The sequence below is a fragment of the Trichechus manatus genome, unplaced genomic scaffold (assembly GCF_000243295.1).
Source record: "Trichechus manatus latirostris isolate Lorelei unplaced genomic scaffold, TriManLat1.0 scaffold00061, whole genome shotgun sequence".
Lineage (NCBI taxonomy): Eukaryota > Metazoa > Chordata > Mammalia > Sirenia > Trichechidae > Trichechus > Trichechus manatus.
This window is the reverse complement of record NW_004443997.1, coordinates 6,017,211-6,039,336: the sequence shown is the minus strand read 5'-3', so window position 1 is coordinate 6,039,336 and position 22,126 is coordinate 6,017,211. Positions and strand designations below refer to the sequence as shown.

The 22,126-nt window shown below is 41.2% G+C and overlaps 1 protein-coding gene across 1 annotated transcript in view; it reads left to right on the top strand.

Moving 5' to 3' along the window:
• BICDL1 (BICD family like cargo adaptor 1) overlaps positions 1–22,126 on the top strand; it is an 80,891-nt gene that overhangs the window by 41,052 nt on the left and 17,713 nt on the right. Inside the window, exons 3-4 of the mRNA XM_004379025.3 lie at positions 14,415–14,531; positions 17,489–17,635. Of these exons, the coding sequence (XP_004379082.1) occupies positions 14,415–14,531; positions 17,489–17,635 (264 nt within the window). The remainder of the gene's footprint in view (positions 1–14,414; positions 14,532–17,488; positions 17,636–22,126) is intronic.

The window sequence follows — 22,126 nt, the reverse complement described above, 5'->3', positions numbered from 1 at the left end:
TTTGGTCTGGGAGCTTCTCTGCGCAGGAACCTCAGGTCCAAAGGACACGCTCTGCTCCTGGCACTGCTTTCTTGGTGGTATGAGGTTCCCATGTGTCTCTGCTCACTTCTCTCTTTTGTATCTCAAAAGAGATTGCATTAAGACACTGATCTTGTCAACCTCATCAGTATAACTTCATCACAGTGATAGAATTTACAACACATAAGGAGATCACATATAATCTCATCATAGTGGTAGAGTTTACAACACATAAGGAAATCACATCAGATAACACAATCATACAATACTAGGAATCATGACCTAGCCAAGTTGCTACACACATTATTTGGGGGACACAATTCAATCCATGACAGATTGGATGTGAGGTATGAGAGAAAAAGGAGTCAAGAATGATTCCTATGTTTGGGCCTAAACAACTTTAAGAATGGAATTACCATCTCCTGAGATGGTGAGGACTTGGGGAGGAGCATGTTTAGGGGGAGCCCTGGAATCAAGAGTTTGCTTTTTGGATATGTTGCTTTCGCAGTGCTCGTTAGATATTCACGTGGACTGGTTGAATAGGCAGTTGGATATGGGAACCTGAAGCCAGAGGAGAGGTCAGGGCTGGGGATGAATTACAAAACTCTCAAAGCACTCAGAAAGAAGCGCCTACTTGATGTTCTATTTTGTTGCTAAACCTAACCAGAAGTAGACATGAGGGCAGTCTTTTCCCCTGGGCTTCATCATGTAGTAGCATTATTACTGGCTTTGGGATCAAACCTGCATTGGAATCCTGGCTCCATTATTTTCTAGTTAATGACCTAGGCTATTAATATCTTGTAGCTTCAGTTTCGTTATCTATAAAATGGGGTTAACAGTGCTTATCCCATAGGATTAAGATAAAATAACATAAGCGTGATACTTAGAGGATTGCTTGGACGTAGAAGTGCTTAATAAATATTTGTTATCTTCCTTTTCCTTGAGTTTAGTTCGTTGTATTGAAACTAAGCTAACGAAACTTGAGCTTTTCTTCCATGATTAAACAAGTCTGAATTTACAGCCTACCCTGGTGTATGCTTTTGGGGGAAGTGAGTATTTAATGACAGGTTCCAGAAGAGATTTCAAATCCATCACCTATCAAACAATAATGACTTTATAGGTCAACAAACAAAAACAAAAAACCAGCAATGAGAAATCTGCAAGGGAAATTAGGGAAACAATTCCATTTACAGCAGCATCTAAGAGAATAAAATATCTAGGAATACATATAACCGAGGATGTGAAGGACTTATACAATGAAAATTATAAAACACTGCTGAAAGAGATTAAAGAAGACTTAAATAAATAGATATTCTAGATTCACGGACTGGAAGACTTACTATCGTTAAGATGTCAGTAGTACCCAGCGCAATCCAGATCAAAATTCCAACAGCCTTCTTCACAGAAATGGAAAAACCAATCCTCGACTTTATATAGAATGGCAAGAATAGCTAAAACAATGTTGAAGGAGGAGAACAAAATAGGAGGACTCACACTTCCTGATTTTAAAACATATAATACAGTTACAGTAATCAAAACAGCCTGGTACTGATATAACAATAGACACATAGACCAATGGAAAAGAATTGAGAGTCCAGATATAAACCCACACATCTGTGGTCAACTGATTTTTGACAAGGGTGCTAAGTCTTTTCTATGGGTAAAGAAGTCAATAAATGGTGTTGGGAAAATTGAATTTCCACATGCAGAAAAATGGAACAGGATTGATGCCTCACACCATACACAAAAACAAGTTCAAAAGGGACAAAGGACCTAAAGGTGCAAACTAAAACCATAACATTCTTTGAACAAGCAGGGGCAACACTGTCAGGCCTAGCTTTCAACAGTGGATTATCTAATATAATAACAAAAGCACAAACAGCAAAAGGCAAAATAAATAAATGGTACCTCATAAAGATTAAAAACCTTAGAGTCATCAAAAGATTTTACCAAAAAAAGTAAAAAGAAAAGCTATGAACTGGGAGAATATCTTAAGAAACCATATATCCAATAAGAATCTAATAACCAAAATATATCTAAAATTTTGACAACAACAAAAAGTCAAATAACCCAACAATAAAATGGGCAAAGGACTTGAACAGACATTTCACCAAAGAGGACATTCAAAAGGCCACCAAACATGTGAAAAGATGTTCATCGTCATTAGCCATCAGAGAGATGCAAATCAAAACCACAATGAGACACCATTTTATTCCCACCAGAATGGCTTAAGATTTAAAAAACAAACAAAAAGGAAATAACAAATGTTGGCAAGGATGTGGGGAAATTGGAACCCTTATCCGTTGCTGGTGGGAATGCAAAATGGCACAGCCTTTATGGAAAACAAGGTGGCGGTTCCTCAAAAAACTAAAAATAGAACTACCATATGACCCAGCAGTTCCACTTCTAGGTATATACCCAAAAGACTTGAAAGCTGAGACTCAAACAGAGACTTGTACACCAGTGTTCATTGCAGAAGTATTCACAGTAGCCAAAAGGTGGAAACAACCTAAAAACCCATCAATGGGTGAATAGATAAACAAAATGTGGTATGTACCTACAGTGGAATACTACTACTCAGCCAGTAGGAGAAATGAAGTCTTGATACATGCTACAATATGGATGAAGCTTGAAGACATTATGCTGAATGAAATTAAGTCAGTCACAAAAGGACAAATATTGTATGACCTCACTTATATAAAAAGACAAGAAAAGGCAAATGTATAGAGACCAAAGTTTCTTAGTGGTTACCAGGGGTGGGAGGGAAGGGGAAAAGGGGGGGTTATTGCTTATGGAAAACTGAGTTTTGGTTTACAGTGATGGAAAAATTGCACTGATTAAGGGTAGGGTTGCACAGCTGATTATTAAGTACTGTCAATAAGTTGGACACCTATAAAAAGTTGAATTGGCAAAAGTTGTGTGACAGATATATTTACAACAACGACAGAAAGAGAAAAAAAAAGGAGAGAGAATAGCTGCTGAGGCTGCTTATATACAACCAAACATCTCATGGGATTTGGTTCCTTGATTTGGAGGTTTAAGGTCATGATTTCATGGAATATCCTAGTTAATTGGTCTAATAACATGTTTAGTGCTTTTGTTCTACCTAATTTGTTGTGTAGTGCCTGGGGTCTTAAAAGCTTGCAAACGGCCATTCAGGGCACAACAATTTGTCTCTATTCACCTGGAGCAACAGAGGAAGAAGGAGCATCAGGAATAGGAAGAGGAAACAGAATGTGTGTCTAATTGCCTCCATGAACAACTGCCACCTCTGCCATAAGACCAGAAGAACTGGATGGTGCCCAGCTATCATTACTGGACATTTTGATTAAAGATTCTATAGAAGAATCCTGATCAAAAAGGGGAAAATACTGAACAGGATTTCAAATTCTCATCGACTCCAGACTTTCTGTAGGCATGTAGGTGGATGCACCCCCAAAACTATTGCCCTGAGATCATCTTTAAACCTTAAACCAAAAACATCCCCTGAAGTCTTATTAAAACTAAACAGCTTAATAAGTAAAAATTGTCTGCATTGAGCATTATACTTTTTTTTAAATAACTATCTATATGGGATCAAACTCAACTTGAAAAATTAGATAGGAAACTTGGAGGGCAGGGAGTTTATGTTAATGAGGGGAGGAACAACTCAGAAAAGGAGGGTGAGAGTAGTTGCACAGCTCGAAGAATGTAATCAACGTCACTGAATTGTACGTGTATAAATGGTTGAACTGGTGTATGTTTTGCTGTGTAGATTCTCAACAACAACAAAATAAAATTTTAAAAAAAGATAATGACCTTATAAAAGTAAAGACTTCAGTAAGGTTTATACAGGGCACAGGCAGAGACGTTGTGGGCTCTGAGTATTAAAAGATGCCACATGCAAAAGCAGGGTGAAGATTTAGGTAGAAGCACGCACCAGGCAGCAAATCCAGGGATCAGTCGTGGGTCATTTACATCAAAGCCTAAGTAAATCTAACTGAGCCATGGTGATGACCTACAGGAGGAATGGTACCCTTTGCTGGGTATGGGCTATTTAAATCAAAGGAAATTATCTCATTAATTCTCTGATGATCCTGGTGGAACTTTGCTAAAGGGGCAGTCCTGGGGTTTAGCTTAATTCCACTTCTATTTTCTAGAGTCATAGATTGACTCTCTCAAAAAGTACTGTCTTAAGGTGGTCACATTTTATCTCATACAGTAAACTTACTGTATTTGAACACCTGTTATATGCCTTGTACTTTATTAGGGAAATCAAGATGAATAGGAGATATAATTCTTGCCTTTAAGTCTTTCACAGTCTAAAAGACAGGCATGTAAACAAGTAAACAAAATGGAATATGATAAGTGCTGTAAAAGGACTGCAAACAATGTAGTAATTCTACCCTGAGAGATTATACAGTCAATATAGAGATCACCTCTAACTGGGCTGTTAAGGTTGAGTAAGAATGTTTATCAGGTGAAAAATTTCAGGGAAAGCCATCCCAGAAAGGGAGAACACCGTGATCTGAGTCACAGAAGCATGTTCAGGGAACATGGCACTTTGGAGAAAAGGTTGTAATCTGATTAATAGTTTTTTTATGGTGGTAGAAAGAAGAAAGTGACCACTGGTTTGGAAAGCAGTTTTTCCCTAACCTTTCTCCAGCTCCAAACAAGAACATTTTAACATTCTAACCTTCTTTTGTAGGTCTAGATAAGTCCCCTTGGTGGGCCATAAAAAAGGAGCCCTGGTGGCACAATGGTTAAGCACTCAGCTGCTAACTGAAAGGTCAGCAGTTTGAACTCATCTAGCCACTTCGAGGGAGAAAGATGTAGCAGTCTGCGTCCATAAAGATTTACAGCCATTCTACTCTCCTGTAGGGTTGCTATGAGTCAGAATTGACCCAACAGCAATGGGTTTTTTGGTTTGGTGAGCCATAATGACTAAAAGAAAAAAAAAAAAAAATGCTTAAATACTAAAAAAATTAATTAGTTCCCGAACACCCTTTTAACTCAGTATTGAAGTCACTCCTGAGGTTTACCCTTCAGGCAAAGATTAGACAGGCCTGTAAAGCAAACAATAACGCACACAGTTAAACCATGAGTCTAAATGGGTACACCAACCCAGGGGCAAGGATGAGAAGGCAGGAGGGGCCAGGAAAGCTGTATGAATGGAAATGGGGAACCCGAGAGTGTTGACACATCGCAGGTTGGCAACCAGTGTCACAAAGCAATATGTGTGCTGTTTAACGAGAAACTAATATGCTCTGTAAACCTTCATCTAAAGCACAAAAGATAATTTTAAAAATCTTTATTAGGATTCAAACCAAAAACCTGTTGCCATCGAGTCAATTCCGACTCAGTGACCCTGTAGAACAGCGTAGAACTGCCCCATATGATTTCCAAAGAGCGGATGGTGGATTCGAACTGCCGACCTTTTGGTTAGCATCTGTAGCTCATAACCACCGTGCCACCAGCGATCCTTGTTAGGATTAGACATGGCAGTTATTTTCTGAGGGAATACTGAATGTGTCCCTGTGGCATCATTTGCCTTACAATGAAGGACTCCTAAGTGTTTCCCTCATTACTGTCCTAAATTAAAATTAGTTGAATGTCATTCAAAGTGTCTCCCTTCCCCCAGCCTTCCTGCTGGTTATGAAAAGCCTCCCAGTATCTTTTCAAAGCATCCCCAGGAAGTCGTCTTTGGAAAGCATAAGTATTTCATAGTCCAGGAGGTCCACACACTCAGAGTATTTTCAATCCTGGGGGACCAGAGAAGCCTGCTTCAAGATGGACATGTTCTTGGGCACCATGCAGTGCCTGGATTTAGCTGGATATTAATCGTTCTGGTTTGGCTACGTTTCCATATCCATTCTCCCTTACCCCCAAGACTCTTCAAGGTTTCTCTATTATTAGCAGACCACCATTCATGGATGAAAGAGAATGCCCAAATTCCCTGCAACTCTGCCTCATTTAGGGTGTCTTTCTCTCTGTCCTCTATCAATCCCTATACCAAATTTTCTTAGCGTCAGGTTCTCTAAAATCTGCCCTCATTTCCATCTAATCTTTTAGACTTTTCTGTGACAATGACTTAAGCATTAGATTTTCAATCAGGATTGATCTTTGAGATCATTAGAGTTGTCTTAGAGTAATGATGAAGATGACAGTAACGTCAGCAATAGCAATAGCTAACACATGTAGTACTCGCTGTGTACCAGATGCTGTTCTGAGCACTTTCCATATATTTATTTCATCCTCATAACAACTTTAGAGGGTAGATATTACATCATCCCCATTTTACAAGTAATGAAACTAAGGCACAGAGGGTTAAGCAGTTTGTCTGAGGTCACACAGTACAGTAAATGGTAGAGAAGAAAGATTATGTTCTTTTCAGACCTCGAGTTTAGAAGGCTTTCCCACAAGGATTGTCAATTCAAAGCACAGTAAGTAAGTGTTCCATCCATGTTGGAATTAGTGCAAATTGCCAAGCCATCAAGTTAACTCAGGATTGTTTCATTTTGGTTTTAAAAAAAAAAGGCAAGAATGAATCAAAAGCTCTTGTGAGTACGGTGCATTAGGAGTATCTAGGTCCTGTTTTATTATGAGTCCTAACAGAATATTTAAAAATAAAATAATTTATTCTTTCTGACGTCTTCTGAAATCCTTTTTATTAATTAGCAGTAGGGATCTGACGTTGAATAATGGCTCTTTTTCAGAAATAAAAGTGGATTAAGGTTTGTCCTTCAATTAAAACCAGTGCTGCTTGAGTTGCTGGTCTTTGATGCTGAGAGATTACATTTGTGGTAATGATTAAAAGGGTAATAATAACAAAACTGTTATTGTGCTCTAATTTTAAAGCTAATTCAAATAAAACATAAAGTTAGACATGACCCCTATCTAGTGGGCAGACACCTAAATGTCAAAGAGCAGCTTTTATACATGCCTGGTATAAACAGGACCCCCAATAATGCATTGGCTTTATCAGACATTCTCTCATATTAGTAATAAATGTCATTAGTGGCACCAGACTTTTCTCATTCCAGGCTTTTTACATCCCTGAAAATTGTCCGGTACGTGGCTATTTGTTTTTGCCTTAAAAAAAAAAAAAAAGGTAATGAAATGGGAAGAAACTGAAAATAGGATTCCAGAAGCCAACTATTTTTATGAACTTGGGCAGGAGGACCCTTACCTTCACTCACTGAACTGGTATCCTGATGGGCCTCACTTTGTTGACCAATGCCTCAGTTCATTGCCTGCAAAATTAGGGATTTGAACCTGATAGTTTCTGAGGTTTCAACTCTCAAATTGCTTGCTTTGAATGAATAATGCCAGTACTCTATTAGGAGTTTTCTTTTTTTTTGTAAATAATAAAAATAGTTATAATGTGTTACATCATCTGTGTTAAACATTTTATATACATTATAGCATTTTAATGCTGGTATAACTTTAAAGGTAGATCTTATCCTTATTTTACATATGAGGAAACTGAAGCTGGGATATCTCGGGAATTTCTCCAAGGAGCTTTGATTCCTTTGTTAGATAATGATATTTAGAAACCAAGATCTGGGCAGTACGTGTGTTCATTGTTATTAGGGTGTCATTGCTTCTAGATCCTCTCAGAGGACAGAGCTAGGAAATAGTGTTTGTGTACTAATATACACATAAACACATCTATATTTATTTCTCTAGTCACTGTATATATATATATATTAAATATATATAACTAAGTTCATACTGATATCTCCAATTCTAATCGAACACCACCAGATTCATTCTAACCTTCCCACTTTCCTTACTTGTAACTTTTTTTTCTGAATATAAGACACCTGGTTCTCATTATTCACAATATATTTACTTATTTTTTTCCTATTAAACACAGTAGCTTCAGAATCATTAACCCTGTGGGAAAAAAATTAACTAGAATGTAATATCTCTGTATAGTTCGTTTTGAATCTTACAACATATAGTCAAGACTATTTTCCAGAGTATCCTGATGGGCATTACTTTGTTACTGTGCTCTAATTTTAAGGCTGCTTCAAATAAAACATAAAATTAGACATTAGGTTAGTTGTTTTTTTTCTGTACCGCCTTCAGTGTGGTTGTATTATTCATTTGTAATGCAGTTAGGTTTATTTGTTACTGTTAGAATCCCTGGGTGGTACAAATGATTAACACACTAGGCTACCAACTGAAAGGTTGGAGGTTCGAGTCCACCCAGAGGTACCTTGGAAGAAATGCCTGGCAATCTACTTCCGAAAGATTAGCCATTGAAACTCTAGGGAGTACAGTTCTATTCTGACACTCATTGGGCCTCCATGAGTTGGAACTGACTTGATAGCAAGTGTTTTTTTTTAATATGTGTGTGTTCCATTGGTTGGTTATAATTATTTAGATATGTGAAACATTACCATGGTTCTGTCACTACCTTGTCAGTTCTTTGATGCTTTTAAGAAGTTGTTTCTATTTTATCCAGCATTTTTAGCTATTTTCAGTAGAAAAAATATCTCCGCCTACCATATTACCAGAAACAAAGCCTTTTCTTTGGAAAAGAACGTCTTAATTGGCCAAAGTCTTATTGTCTTCAAACATTAAGGAAAATATAAATACTTGGCAAACTTAACTTTTGAGCTTTATTTTTGAAAGACTTTAGGGGGAATTGGGGGAATACTCAAGCCTAGTAAGAAAAGGCTATTTTTGCATTTGTTTATTACCTAGTAGATGGCTATCATTATTATTACTATAATCAAGGGTAAAAAGAGGACTTATTCTGTAATTTGCTATTGATAACACATAGCACCCATTACCAAATTTAAAAGCTTGTAACAGTAAAACCTTGAAAATCAGAAAATACAGACTTCTGGTAAGTTCTACTGCCACCACCCTAGTAACATATATTCATCAATGCATTATAATTGCAAAGTATGGGAAAATCCCAGGTGCCTAACAATAAGGGAATGGTAAAGGAAATTATAAGACATCTACTTATGGAATATTACGCAGTCATTTAAAGTGGTGATTATGAAGAGTAGTAATAAATAACTTGAAAAATGCTTTTGATATAATTCTAAGTAAAAAAAACTATATGAACAGTATGATCATAACTAATTATAAACACAGAATACACATATGTAGAAAGACTGAGAAAAACAAAATGCTAACAGTGTTTTTTAAAGGTGCCCATATTCTGCAGCAGAGTTAAACCAAAAAATAAGTTTTTTTTTCAAGTAGGGTCCTAATGCAGCAGTTTTAGACCAAAGTAAAGTACCAGTGTTTTAAAATAATTTACCCTTTGTCCTAAATTAGAGTAAACTCAGGGTTGTTGCTCTATTGTTGCTTTCATTTCAAAATGTAAGCATTCTTGAAAGTGAGACAAGGGGTTAGTGGGGAGGCAATACAGTGTTGAAGCTGAGACTGTAAACTATAGAAGTAGGAGATCTGGGTGAAATTCTAGTTCTGTCACTTAACACCAGTATGACCTAGAAAATTACTTAACCTCAGTATCCTCACCCTTAAATAGAGAAAGTTAGATTATCTACTTCTTATTGTGAAGATTAGATGAGATGATAAATGTGTAATGCTTAGAACAGGGTGAAGCACATAATACTCAATATGTGAACCTTTGCCGTCGTCATCATCGTCTTCCTCACTGTCTCTTACTACCACCCCCAGCGTGTTTCAGACAGATGCCCATTATCCGTCATGCCCTGGCACAAAAACGATGGAGAATTTCTTAAAGTAAAACTCAGTAAATTGGGCAGAATGTTAAAAATTCCCTACAAAAATTTCTAAGTCAGTTGGTTTATTTTCTTTCTTTTGATAAGTTAAATGGATGCTCATGTATAACTAATGCAATTTCCTTTCTTCCATTTAACAAAGCCTATAGTTAACAGTTCTGCTTTGGCCACTTTAAATAAACTTAATCGAATTGGCCCAGTTTAGAGAAATGTTATGTTATTAATCATGGCAATAAGAAAAGTAATAATGGAGCCCCTCTCCTCAGTGGGGAGGGAGGAATCTGTCTTCAGTGGTGCTCTTACCAAATCAGGCACATCAGGGAGAAGGAACCCACTATTGGTATGTTTTGCCAACTTGAGGATTAATTAAATAATAATAACCCAAGCACTCAGATTATAAGAGTTCATTTCAGATAGTTCAGTGTAATAGTATAAGTGTTAAAACGTTTCAGCATTTCACACCAGACCTAGTTATTTCTTTCATGTCTTTTATTTTATCACCCAGTCTGTATGCGGTGAAACTGAGAAAGACTTAAATTTTTGAGAATTTTAGAAATAAGCATCCAAAGATCAAAATGTCTAACAGTACCCAAGCATGTTAGTTAGTCTGTTGTGGGTAGGGATATAAATGGATGCAGTCTTTTTGGAGGACATTGTGACAATACCTATCAAAAAGTTTATGTGTATTCTTTTACCTAGCAATTCCTTTTATAGGAATTTATACACTTATAGGATATACTCCCATAAGCACAAAGATGGGTGAACAAGGATGGTTTTGCAGCAATGTCTGTAATGACCAAAAAATAAATAAATTGGAAAACTCTAAATGCTCACCAGCAGGGACTAGTTAAATTATGGTATAGTCACACAACTGAATACTAAACAATTGTTAAATAGAATGAGATAGATCTTCATATTGACATGGAAGGATGTTAACTATATATTTTTTTAAGTAAGTTTTTTATGGTAATGTCTTACATAGATATGAATAGAAAATTTCTAGAAGGACTCATAAAAAACATCTCTAATAGTGATTATCTCTGGAGAGTGGCACTAAGGATTAGGGATAAGTGGTAAATTTTACATTTCATTTTAATCCTTAAATTCTCTTTGTTTTTTTCTCTTTACTCTGAACATTAGTTACTTTAATTATAGAAAAAAAATTAAATTTAAAAAAAGAACAAATACCTGAACTAAAATCATACATACCATCTATGATTGCAGATGTTATTCTTTGTCACAGTTTTGCCTTAGCTCTTAATGGCTGTGTAACTAGCCAGAACTCATCCTGATTTTTGAGAAGTAAATATAAGACCCATGCCTGCCATTTTCTACTATAAGAATGAATTGTCCTAATGTCACTCCCCGTCCAAAAAAAAAAAAAAAAAGTCCCAGGGGTCAGGTGGCTCATATAACTTGTACACATATATGTGGTAGGATAGGAACTCTAACCCTGATCATTTGACTCTTTTTTTTCTTTCCATCACACGATCATTCCATCTTAGGAGCAGACGGTCCCTGTTCTGACTAACTCTGCTACTTGGAGAGCTTCACAGAGGCTCTGGAATTCTTTATGGAGCTAATGCTAGCCCTGTAGGCCTCCTGATTCTTTGATAGGAAAGCATTTAGAACATTATAGTTGCATATAAACTTACAAGATTATTATTTAGTTTATGTGCAGAAATTGTTAAGTAATACTTCTGTTAGTCAAGTCTAAAGATCTGAGTCAGATTCCATCTCTGAAAAAAGAAAAAAAATTTACTTTGAAAGGTGTATTAGCTTCTTGAGAATAGTAGGTGTATAACCCTGACTGATAAATCCCCTCCATCACCATTTGAAGGAAATGACTGGCCCACAGGCTGAACTGTGGCGATGGTGTGGCTGAAGATCAGGGCAGTGCCACTGTAGCTGAGCAATCTTGGCAGTACATGGCACTCCCTCTAGCCTCCACCTCCTTGTCTGTGAAATGAGGCCGGTGATTCTTGCTTCTTAGGGCTGTTGGAGATTCAAATGAGGAAATGTATGTTGTAAACAGTGCATCCTTGGACACATGCAAAGGAGTAAAACATTTAAAGGAGACATTATAGCTTAGTGATTAAGAACTCAGGCTCTGGAGTTGTACTTCCTGGTAGGAAGAGGCAAATTTCTGTTTCCAGAGAGATTGCCTTGAGAGGGGGCTAGTCTACAGGAGCCTTTCCGATTCCAGCTGGGCTAGATTTGTAGTCCTCGGTGAATCTCTCTGGCTTGTTGTCTCATGAATGATTTCAAGGTAGTTATGCTAGGAGTAAGGTTGGTTGCCTGAGTTACCCAGTGCTTTGCAAGCCTAAACATATTTGAAACTCCAATAGTCAACTGCACTCAATGCAGGCAGTCAAACTGCAGCATAGGAGAGGGAGTTCTCCTTATGGGTCCTAAATTCCATTAGAAGACATTTCAAAAGACACTTAAATGAAGTTTCCTCACATTAAAAGGAGAAGAAGAAGAAAAAAAAAAAAAAAAACTTTGTTAAATGGTGCTCATGTAAAATTTGGTTTTAATAGTGAGTGATACAATTCTGATGTAGGAAAAACTATTTCAAAATATAAGAAGGCAATATTGTACTCCTAAGTGGGGGTTAGACAACCCAAAGTTTCCCATCTTGATGGTGCCACTTACTGAGATCTTGGGCAAGTTACTTTACTTCTCCGAGCCTGTTCCCTCACTAGGAAATCGGTGGTGAAAGGCCGTGCCTTGGTTGTAACGACGAGACGATGCATTTAAAACATTTAGCTCAGTTCTTGTACATAGTAAGAACTCAGAAATATTACTAATATCATTATTAGACAAGGGTGACTGAATAACGTTGTGTTAGTAAGTGACTGAAAAGTCTAAAAAAAGCTAGTAGTGCCTAAAATTAAATTTGAAATTTGGATGGAAAAGAGATGGTTTGATATTACTTTGTTGTGTGCTTTGTTAAGTATTGTTTAAATATTAGAACTGTAAGTTAAGATTCTCATGTGATTCTCTAGTCCAGTGAGGCAACATTTGTTGAATCTTTGGAACCGAAAAAAAAAGATAGACAATTGATTATATAGTGCTTGAGGTAAAAAGAACTATTGAGTATGTAACCATTACGGTCAGAGCCTCACTGAACAGTTAGCGTACCATTTCAGCATGATCACCATTTCACCTCCTCCAAATGCCTTTCCTAACCATTCCAGCACACAGCGATCCCTCCCGAGAACCTATAAAGCTTACCGACCTGATGTAGCCTTAAAAAAAGCACTAAGGCAGTTACTTGATTTATCCTGTGGCCCTGAAGCACTGAGTGCTCTCCTCAGAGGGGTCTAGGTAGGCCTCAGGTGGTTGGCTGGAGTTCACATGTTAACAAAGGAGCATTCTTTCAGATGACCCTCCTACGTATTGAAAAGAAGGTGCTGGCACACTGAATGGTGTTTACTGTGTTTCGGCAAGATGGCTTGGTGGCAGAACAGTTAAGCGCTTGGCTGCTAACTGAAAGGTTACAAGTTCGAACCCACCCAGCAGCTCCTCAGGAGAAAAGACCTAGCAATCTGCCCCCATAAAGATTAAACCAAAAAAAAAAAACCAAACTCATTGCCATCGAGTCGATTCTGACACGTAGTGACCCTACAGGACAGAGTAGAACTGCCCCATAGAGTTTCCAAGGAGCACCTGGTGGATTTGGACTGCCGACCTTTTGGTTAGCAGTCGTAGCACTTAATCACTACGCCTCCAGGGTTTCCCCATAAAGATTACAGCCTAGAAAACTCTACGGGGCAATTCTGCTCTGTCACTTAGGGTCACTATGAGTTGAAATTGAGTCAGTGGCACCTAATAACACCATGTTTCAACACTAGAGCATAGATGGACTGGGGTGGAAAATAAGTACCTCAGCCCACACTCCCCAGAGAATTAAAAGTTGCAAAAAGGTCCTTGAGGAATGAGTGGCAAAAATATGAACAGATATGAACAGGGAATTTCAAATAGGGAACATTTAAAATGGAAACGATAAATGTAGACAGAAGTGCTTTGCCTGGGCCCAGCTAAGAAATGGGTGGGGAAAATAAAGGAATTTCAAGGCAGTAGGCATAACTTTCTTATTCTTTCATATAAAATACTGAGGCTCTCTCTCAGTTTGGTAGATATTTGCTATGTGCTTCTGCAAGGAGCCCTGGTGGCGCAGTGGTTAAGCACTTGGCTGCAAACCAAAAGGTCAGCGGTTTGAGCCCGCCAGCTGCTGTGTGGGAGAAAGATGTGGTGGTCTGCTTCTGTAAAGATTATAGCCTTGGAAACCCTATAGGGCAGTGCTACTTTCTATGCCTTATAGGGTCACTATGAGTTGGAATCAACTCAACAGCAACAGATTTGGTCTACCTGTACTACGTGCAAAGTGATAATGAAGATAGTTAACATTTGAGACCTTACTATTTCCTGGGCCTATTTCTTCTGATCAGTAAAGTGGTCTCGAACCTAGACAGAGCCAGAGTATGGTAGAGGTGGGGGTGGGGACTTGTCTCATTTTGGCATAGAGAATATGTGGACCGGGGGTGGGAAACCAGCATCTCATTCAGTACTCGTTCTAGAATGAAAGTTGCAAAGATGTTTGAGAAATGAAAGGCAGAAATCTTAACAGACTTTCTTTGCACAACCTCTGAATTAATGCAAGGTCACCTCTGTTCACAGGCATCAGAAGTTGAGAGACAGCTCTCCATGCAAGTCCACGCCCTCAGAGAAGACTTCCGAGAGAAAAACTCTTCAACCAACCAGCACATCATCCGGCTTGAGAGCCTGCAGGCTGAGGTGAATCTCCCATGTGGCAGTGCTTGGGGATGAAAGTGCGTTTCTCCTTGGAGGCGCTGTACTGGATCTTTTGGATAAGGGGCCCTCTGAACTGGGAACAAAAGCCTGCTCTATAGAGTAGTGACTGAAATCTCTGAAGAGAGATCTGTGAGAAGCTAAATGGGGAACATGTGATCCATGTTCCTCTGAGTGGCCTGTTGTCTGGAAAAGTAAAGTTGCTGAGGGATTGCTTACAGTTCCTGCTGAGTGGGCTGAAATCATGAATGACCTACATTTCACTGACTGTGTTGACCCCTCCAAATCCTTGCCAATCCCAAATAGAAGATGGGAAAGGAAATCCTTCCTTTCTCCATTCCATTCAGGCCCTGTTTAGCCCACTTTAACATGGGATTGCCATGAGTCAGAATCGACTTGACAGCAACTGGTTTGGGTTTTTATTATTCTCACCTGAAAAATGAGGGTCATAGAAGTACCTGCCTCATAGGGTTGTTGTAAGGGCTTGATGAGTTAATACGTGGAAAGCACATTGTTTGGTGCCTGTTAGAGGCCAGAACATGGCAGCCAGGGTCTGAGGCCCTGAGTGGACCCAAGGGAAGGAAAGAGAAAGTAGCGCACAGGGACATTACAGTGAGAATCCCTTTGTGGGAGGTGAGAAGAGAGGGAGGGTCATGTCACCAGCCCAAACGGGCTCTTCCCTGGGGAGGCTTCTACCTAATCTGCTCCTCAGAACCCCTCAGCTAAGTGTTTCAACAGCAGCCCTTTGGCCAAGTAGCACTTTGAAGGATGGTCTAGGTCTAGACTGAATGAGCACCTTCCACTGTGCTGTAACCAGGCCCTGGAGTTGCCCAGACTGGCTGCTCCTCTGCTTTGTAAATTGCTTGAAGATGTTTTTCCTAAAATCTGTCAATATCTTCTCTTTTCTCCTGCCTCCCATCCCCTTCCTTCCTCCCTTCCCTTCGAATTCCTACGGGTATTGAGCAGCAGGTACTTGAAGTAAGTAGAGTTTGCTCCAGTGGAGTTTGGCATGCGTGTCTGTGACCATTTGTGTGCATGACTTGCTGTTCAACTGCCTCTGCCAAGCTCTGGCTCCTTTGAGTTGCCAGTCTTCCTCTTTCCCCTCCTCCCCACTTCTAGACCCTCGCGGCATGGAGGCATTCCCAGGAATGCTTATTGCCAGATTTGGTCACAAGTTTCAGGGTGTGTAAGGTGGGGTGAAGGAGTTGGCAGCCTAATGCCAATTCTTTGCTTCATCCCAGTGTCACTGCTGCTTTTAAAAGCCAGCTATGAGACTATTCATTTCAGATAAGTTACTTCATGTAGCTCTGAACTTCTCAGCTATTTTAAGGGGTTGGAGTTGTGTGTCAGACTCGCATTACCTTATTACTTCACTGAGTGGAACTTGGGAAACAAAGATTATCCAGGGGAAGAAAAATGTAAAGGTCAGAGGGTATTTAAGTGAAAATCAGCTAGAGTAAGAATTCCCTTCATGTGAGTAACTTTGCTTCAGTATAGGGAATAGTGGCCCCGTTCACAAAAGGCACTTGCTCCTTTTGGTCCCTTACCCAGGTACACACTTGAGAGACAGTATTTCTTTGTCTGGCCAGTTACCTGATCTCTCCGAACAAAGGCCACATATTCATTTCCCTAGGACAGCATCCTGTCTGATTGATTGGTGGCCAGGGAAGATGTGTGCCCTGTGAACACAATTCTAATGCATTTGAGAACAGCCAAAATGCAGAGGGAAGGGTGGACGGAGCTCAGAGGACCTGGGACAAGCTAGACATTCATTTCAAAGTCTCCCCTGGAAAAGTTCTGAGGTTGGTCTCCAGAACTTAACCAAGTCAAGGCCTTAAAAAATTGTGATCCAAGTTAGATTAGAGAGCCTGGAGAGCATCTCAGCCATGTTAGGAAAATATTTACAACCAGAAGCTGGTTGAGAAATCATTCCAGCAGGCAAATGATAACGGCAGGAGCCAGGGGACCTGCAGGACTTCAGACATTCCCCCAATGCCAGTAGGAATCAGAAGTCAGACACCTTTCCAGAAAGCATAGCAGACTTGTGAAGGCTCTCTGTAGCGCAAACAGTGAGCAGGGCAGTGTTCTTTGGGTGAAGCCTTGGGAGGGACTGGCTGAGCGCCTCACCCTGCAAACCTCGGAAGGCCGGAGAATGCTTGGCATCTCTTTCCTCTTTCCCTCTGTTTTCTCGCTGACACTGAAGAGTCTGGACAGACCTTCCTAAAAGACTTACCTATCCTGAAGCTGGCTAGGTACTCAGTGCACCATCCTGTTTAGTAAAGGGAGAGAATTTGCCTCTATTCACAAAGTACTTGATCAGGCAACAGACACTTTAAGTGAAATCAGTTATTCGCTCTGTCACCCCAGGACACAGGCTCATACAGGCACTGCTTTGTTGTCTGCACCCTCCTAGCTCCTTCACTGACCCGGGGCACCACGGCTGAGCTGTCACCTCCAGAGCCAGACAGGCCAGCAGTGTGAAAGGAGAGAAGGGAGCCCTAGAGTATAAAATACAGTGGCTCCAGAGGGTTTCTTGGGTGTTTTCTTGTGCTTCTGACCAGAGAAGGTAGAGTAGTAAGCGGGTTAGGTTCCACTCCCCGCCACACACGCACAAATGGAGGGCTTGGGGTAAAGCTAAGGACAGGCAAGGTGGGGCTTATCTGTCTTATCTCTGGAATTTCCAGAGCCCTAACCTTCCCTTCCTCTGCCTGGCATCGAACATTCCAGCTTCCCCAAAGCTAACTCCCACCTCTTCCCAGACAGGTTTCTAGAGGGGAGGAGCTTTCTCTTCAGCATAGGATTGCACAGCTCTTTTCTCTGAGAGGGGCCACAGAGCTTCTGGACAGCACACACACCTTTGTGTTTTGGGGCTAGTCCCTCCCTTCCTGCTCATCAGCCCAGGTGTAACCCCACACTATCCCTGTGGGTCTCCACCCTTTCAGATCAAGATGCTGTCAGACCGGAAACGGGAGCTGGAGCATCGTCTCAGCGCCACCTTGGAGGAAAATGACCTGCTCCAAGGGACTGTGGAGGAGCTGCAGGACCGGGTGCTGATCCTGGAAAGGCAGAGCCATGACAAAGACCTACAGGTACGGGGCAGAGAAGGGGCCTGCATAAAAGGAGTTCTGCTGCTTAGCCAGAGTTGAAGGGCTGGGAGGCCAGCACCACCCCTTGGGTAGGGAGTGGGTGATGCTGAGGTCCCCAGTGGCCCTGTTATAACTCCCTGTGGGCACTCACTCCTGGCTGTGCTGGGGACAAGTGCATCTCTACCCACAGGTCATCCCTCCAATTTGTTCTGAGCCACTGGCCTCTGGAGCAGTTTCACAGAGTTCTTTCTGGGCTATTAACGTGGCTGGAACACCGGGAGTGTCATTCTGGCCTCCTAGTGTTTGTGGAATCTGGCAGAGGGTCTCAGAGGGAGCCTTCAACTGTCTGTGCTTGGCTCACAATGATCTCTGCTGCTGGTCGCCTGGGCGGGTGGATTTAGTCGACTGGCACAGAACAGAACCAAGAAACTGCCCACTGATCACAGCAAGCCACATAGCCTGCTTCTGGTAGTTGCCAAAAAAAGCACAGGCTGACTGCTTTGTGAGCCTAATTAGCCTCTCTTTTTTCTTCCTAAAGGAAATTGCCTTAGACCATTATTTGTACTTATTTGAGAACTGCCACCAGGCCTCCACTGAATCTCCAAGCTTACACTTGACAAGAAACAACCCACCAAAACAAAAAGATAAAAACACTCTCAGCTCCCCCCCAGCCATAGAGTGTAGCATATGCAACCAAGAAAGCTCTGTTGGGCCAGCCTAGGAGCATCTGAGGCCAGCGGCCAGCAGTGCATCGCTTCCCTGTGGGCACGCGCTGAGAATGCTGGGGAGGGGACTAGATTGGAACAGCGTCATTAATACGGAGGCGGTGGCAGGGTGTACCAGGTGGGTCCCTGCCCAAAGACCAGGCCACAGAAGGTTCCCACTGAGCTCAAATGTAGGCTATTCAGGAAAGCTGGGGTGGGGGGGGATAAGGAAAGAGCACCTTAGGCTAAGATCGCTTTTCATGGATGCCATCAACTAAGCTGCCATCTAAGTGATTAACCTCTTTAAGGGCAAATTGTCAGCTCTTCTCCCCTCCCCACCCCCAACCCTGTGCTTTTTGTACTTTCAGCTTGGAACTTGCCGTATAGTAGGACCTCGGAAAATTTTGAATAGAAAATGGTACTGACTAAAGCTTCACAGCAGTTTTCCCAATGGGAAAAGTTTCTTTCATTTTTCTTTTTCAGTATTTTTTTAATTGTGATAAAGTATATATAACACTTGCCATTTCAGTCATTTTTACGTGCACAATTCAGTGACAATTACATTCGTCATGTTGTGCAACCATCACCACTATCCATTTCCAATGTTCTTCATCACCCTTAACAGAAACTCGTTGTCCCTTAAGCAATAATTTCCGTCTCCCCCTCCCACCTGCCTCTGGTAACCTCTGTGTATTTACCTTGGTCTCTGTGTATTTACCCATTCTAGATTATTTCATGTAAGTGGAATCATAAAGCAGTTTCCTATCCATTTGTAATTCTTTTCATTCAGTTCATGTGAAACCCTCCTTAAGCTGCTACCAATTACCAGTGTCCTCTAGAAAGCCCTTCCTGTTGTTGAAATGGCCTGAAATGATACAGAAATAAAAATTTCAGCTCACTCAAGTAATAATTAAACCAAACCTATTGCTGTCAGTTCTAACTCATGGTGCCCTTATGTGTGTAGAGTAGAACTGCACTGCATGGGGTTTTCAGGGATGTGACCTTTCAGAAGCGGATTGCCAGGACTTTTTTCCAGGGTTCCTCTGAGTGGTCTAAACTGCCAACCGTTCAGTTAGTAGTTGGCAGTTACCTGTTTGCGCCACCCAGGGACTGCTCGAGTAGTAACTGAATGGCCCTAAATCAGACTTGTAAAATGGCCTTAGAATGTGTAGAATCCTCTGGTTTTAAACCCCTTTCCTCAGACAAGAGGTAAGTGGAAGGCTGAGCAGGCAAGGCAACAGGCCTGCCTCCCCTGCCACAACCAGGGTCATTCCCCTTTTATCTGTTTCGCTGAACAGTTTGGAGTTCTGCATAAGACTTAGTTTCAGAAAACAGTTCTGCTGTCAGAAAGATTTTTTAAACTACTAATCGAATCCAACTCTGATTTTTTTTCACTCCAAGAATAGGGTTAAAAATTATTTATTGAACACCCAGTATATATTAAGTGTTTTGCTAAACACTTAATTCCTAGTAAAGAAAACAGCCTTTGTCCCTCTAAGGGCCACTTAACAGTGCCCTAGTCCAGCTAGGCATCTTAACAGTGTGTACAGGAACCAGCCCTGGCAAGGGGACAGATCTCATCAGCCGAGAACGCAGGCCCTACTTACTGTGGGGCAACCCAGGAAGCAGGTAACCTGGAGTCCAGACCTAGCTCCGAATCAGTTCCCTCAAAGGTAAAATGAGGAAAGTGCCCCCCACTTCTGCCAACTGTAGGAGCGTGAGTATTATGTTCTTAAGCTTAACATACTCAAACACAAGGCATTTGGTGTCATCCTTGTTCGTGTGTATAAATGTATTTAGTGTCATCTTTTTTCATAAAGGATATTTCTTATTTTTTTAGGGGGTTCTTATACTTAATATAGTCTCCTCTGGTTTGGTTTTCTGCATATGTCTGTGCACTTGGTAAATCAGTTACTGACCATGAGTGTAGACCTCGCCCGCTCTTTTCTTCTCTTGCTGTTATGATTAATTAAGCACCTTTGCGTGTGCATGAGTAATTGAACTAATTTTGTCCAGTGCATAAGAACTTGTACTTGTCTGAGCTGAACTTCTCCTGCTGAGATGTATGTGGAGTTGTCTGGAAAATAATTTGTAAAGCATTTTGCTAATTTAATATGCTGTTTATAATTGTGCCAAATGCTTCCCAGGAATGTCTTTTTAAACCCCGATTTCTTCTTTCTGAATTTCCTCAGAACTGGGGCTGGAAGAGTTCCCACTGGACCAGCAGGTATTGCTGATCCATGAAAACCATACAGAGCAGGCTTGCCCACACCTTTTCACTCTACGAGCAGCCAGGCTCCAAGCCCTTGCTAGTTAGGGCTCATCCAGCTCACCGGGGCCATTAGTCAACTGTGTCCTGATACTTACTGCCAAAGGTGAGGCTTCCAGAGTGCCTAAAGGATTGGCTAAAGGCCCCGCCAGGCAGCTTGCTCCATTTATGAGAACTGCAGCGCTCTGAGGAGCTACCAGCTGCCCCACGGTCTCTGCATCTCTGCAGGTGCCCCAAAGCCCACTTGGCTAAGAGTCCAAAAAAGACCAATGCAGTGTCCACACTCCTGTTAATAGAACAAGAGTGGTCTCAGAAATACTATGAAAGATAAATTGGCTAAATTTAAATCTCAGGAGGTCTCCCCCTGCAGTCCAGTTTTCTAATATCTTTTAAAAGGGGTTGGGCAGTCCACAAATACAAGGTTGGGAAGTAGTACTCGTGTGCAGGTGTAGTGTGTGGTTGTAGCATAGTGGTTGGCAGACTGAGATTTCCACAGTTAAGGTCTGTATCTTAAAAGCAGGTGGAATGATGGGTGCACAAATAGTGTGGCATCCAGCAGCCATGCTGAGTCCCCCCCTTATATTCAGTACTGATAGCCTCACGAGATAGGAGTGCCCTGTTGTCAGTGCCACACTGAAGGGGCCATAGAGAATGCAGAGAGGGTGAAGCAGAGACAGTGATAGGGGAGCAGACCTGGCTGTAGGTCGTGATCCCTAGGCTGTTGTCTCCTTTCCACCACTGGTGTCACCCCCTTGTCTGGACCTCAGTTTTTTCATCAGGAGCGCGAGACAGTTGAACTAGTTCATCTCTATTGCCCTGCCAGCTCTAGAATGTCGGATTGTGAGAAAACCGCTAAGATCATTTAAAAATCAAGAAAGACAGTCCATGGGAAAAGTCTAAAGAGTGTATAGTATATGTAATATTCAACTTGTAGGATGGAAGCTATTTGAAAAGGAATATCTCTTTGTAATTAGTTCTTCTTAGTCTTCAGAGAGGACTGAGAAAGAACAAGTAGCTTAATGTGCAGAATGAAGGACTTGGGTTAGACAAGGTGAAAACATGAGAGAACTGAAGCTGTGGAACTTCCCCTTCAGAGATCTTTACGATAGGTTAACATCTCCTCTGTCTGTGATGAATAAAGTGGGTGGAGAAGTGGAAAGAGGACTGGGCCAGGAGTCATGAGTCCAGCTCTGCTTCACAATGGTTTGGGGAAAGCTACTTTTCATTTGTGGCTCAGCTACCTGATCTGGGAAGTGCGGGAGAGTGACCAGATGATGCCTAAGGCCACTCCCAGCCTGGGTCTTCTCTTTACACTGTGGGGTATGACACAGCTCCCAGCCTGGGCCTCATCTTTACACTGTGAGGTATAACACAGCTCCCAGCCTGGGCCTTCTCTTTACACTGTGAGGTATAACACAGCTCCCAGCCTGGGCCTCATCTTTACACTGTGAGGTATAACACAGCTCCCAGTCTGGGCCTTAATCTTTACACTGTGAGGTATGACACAGCTCCCAGCCTGGG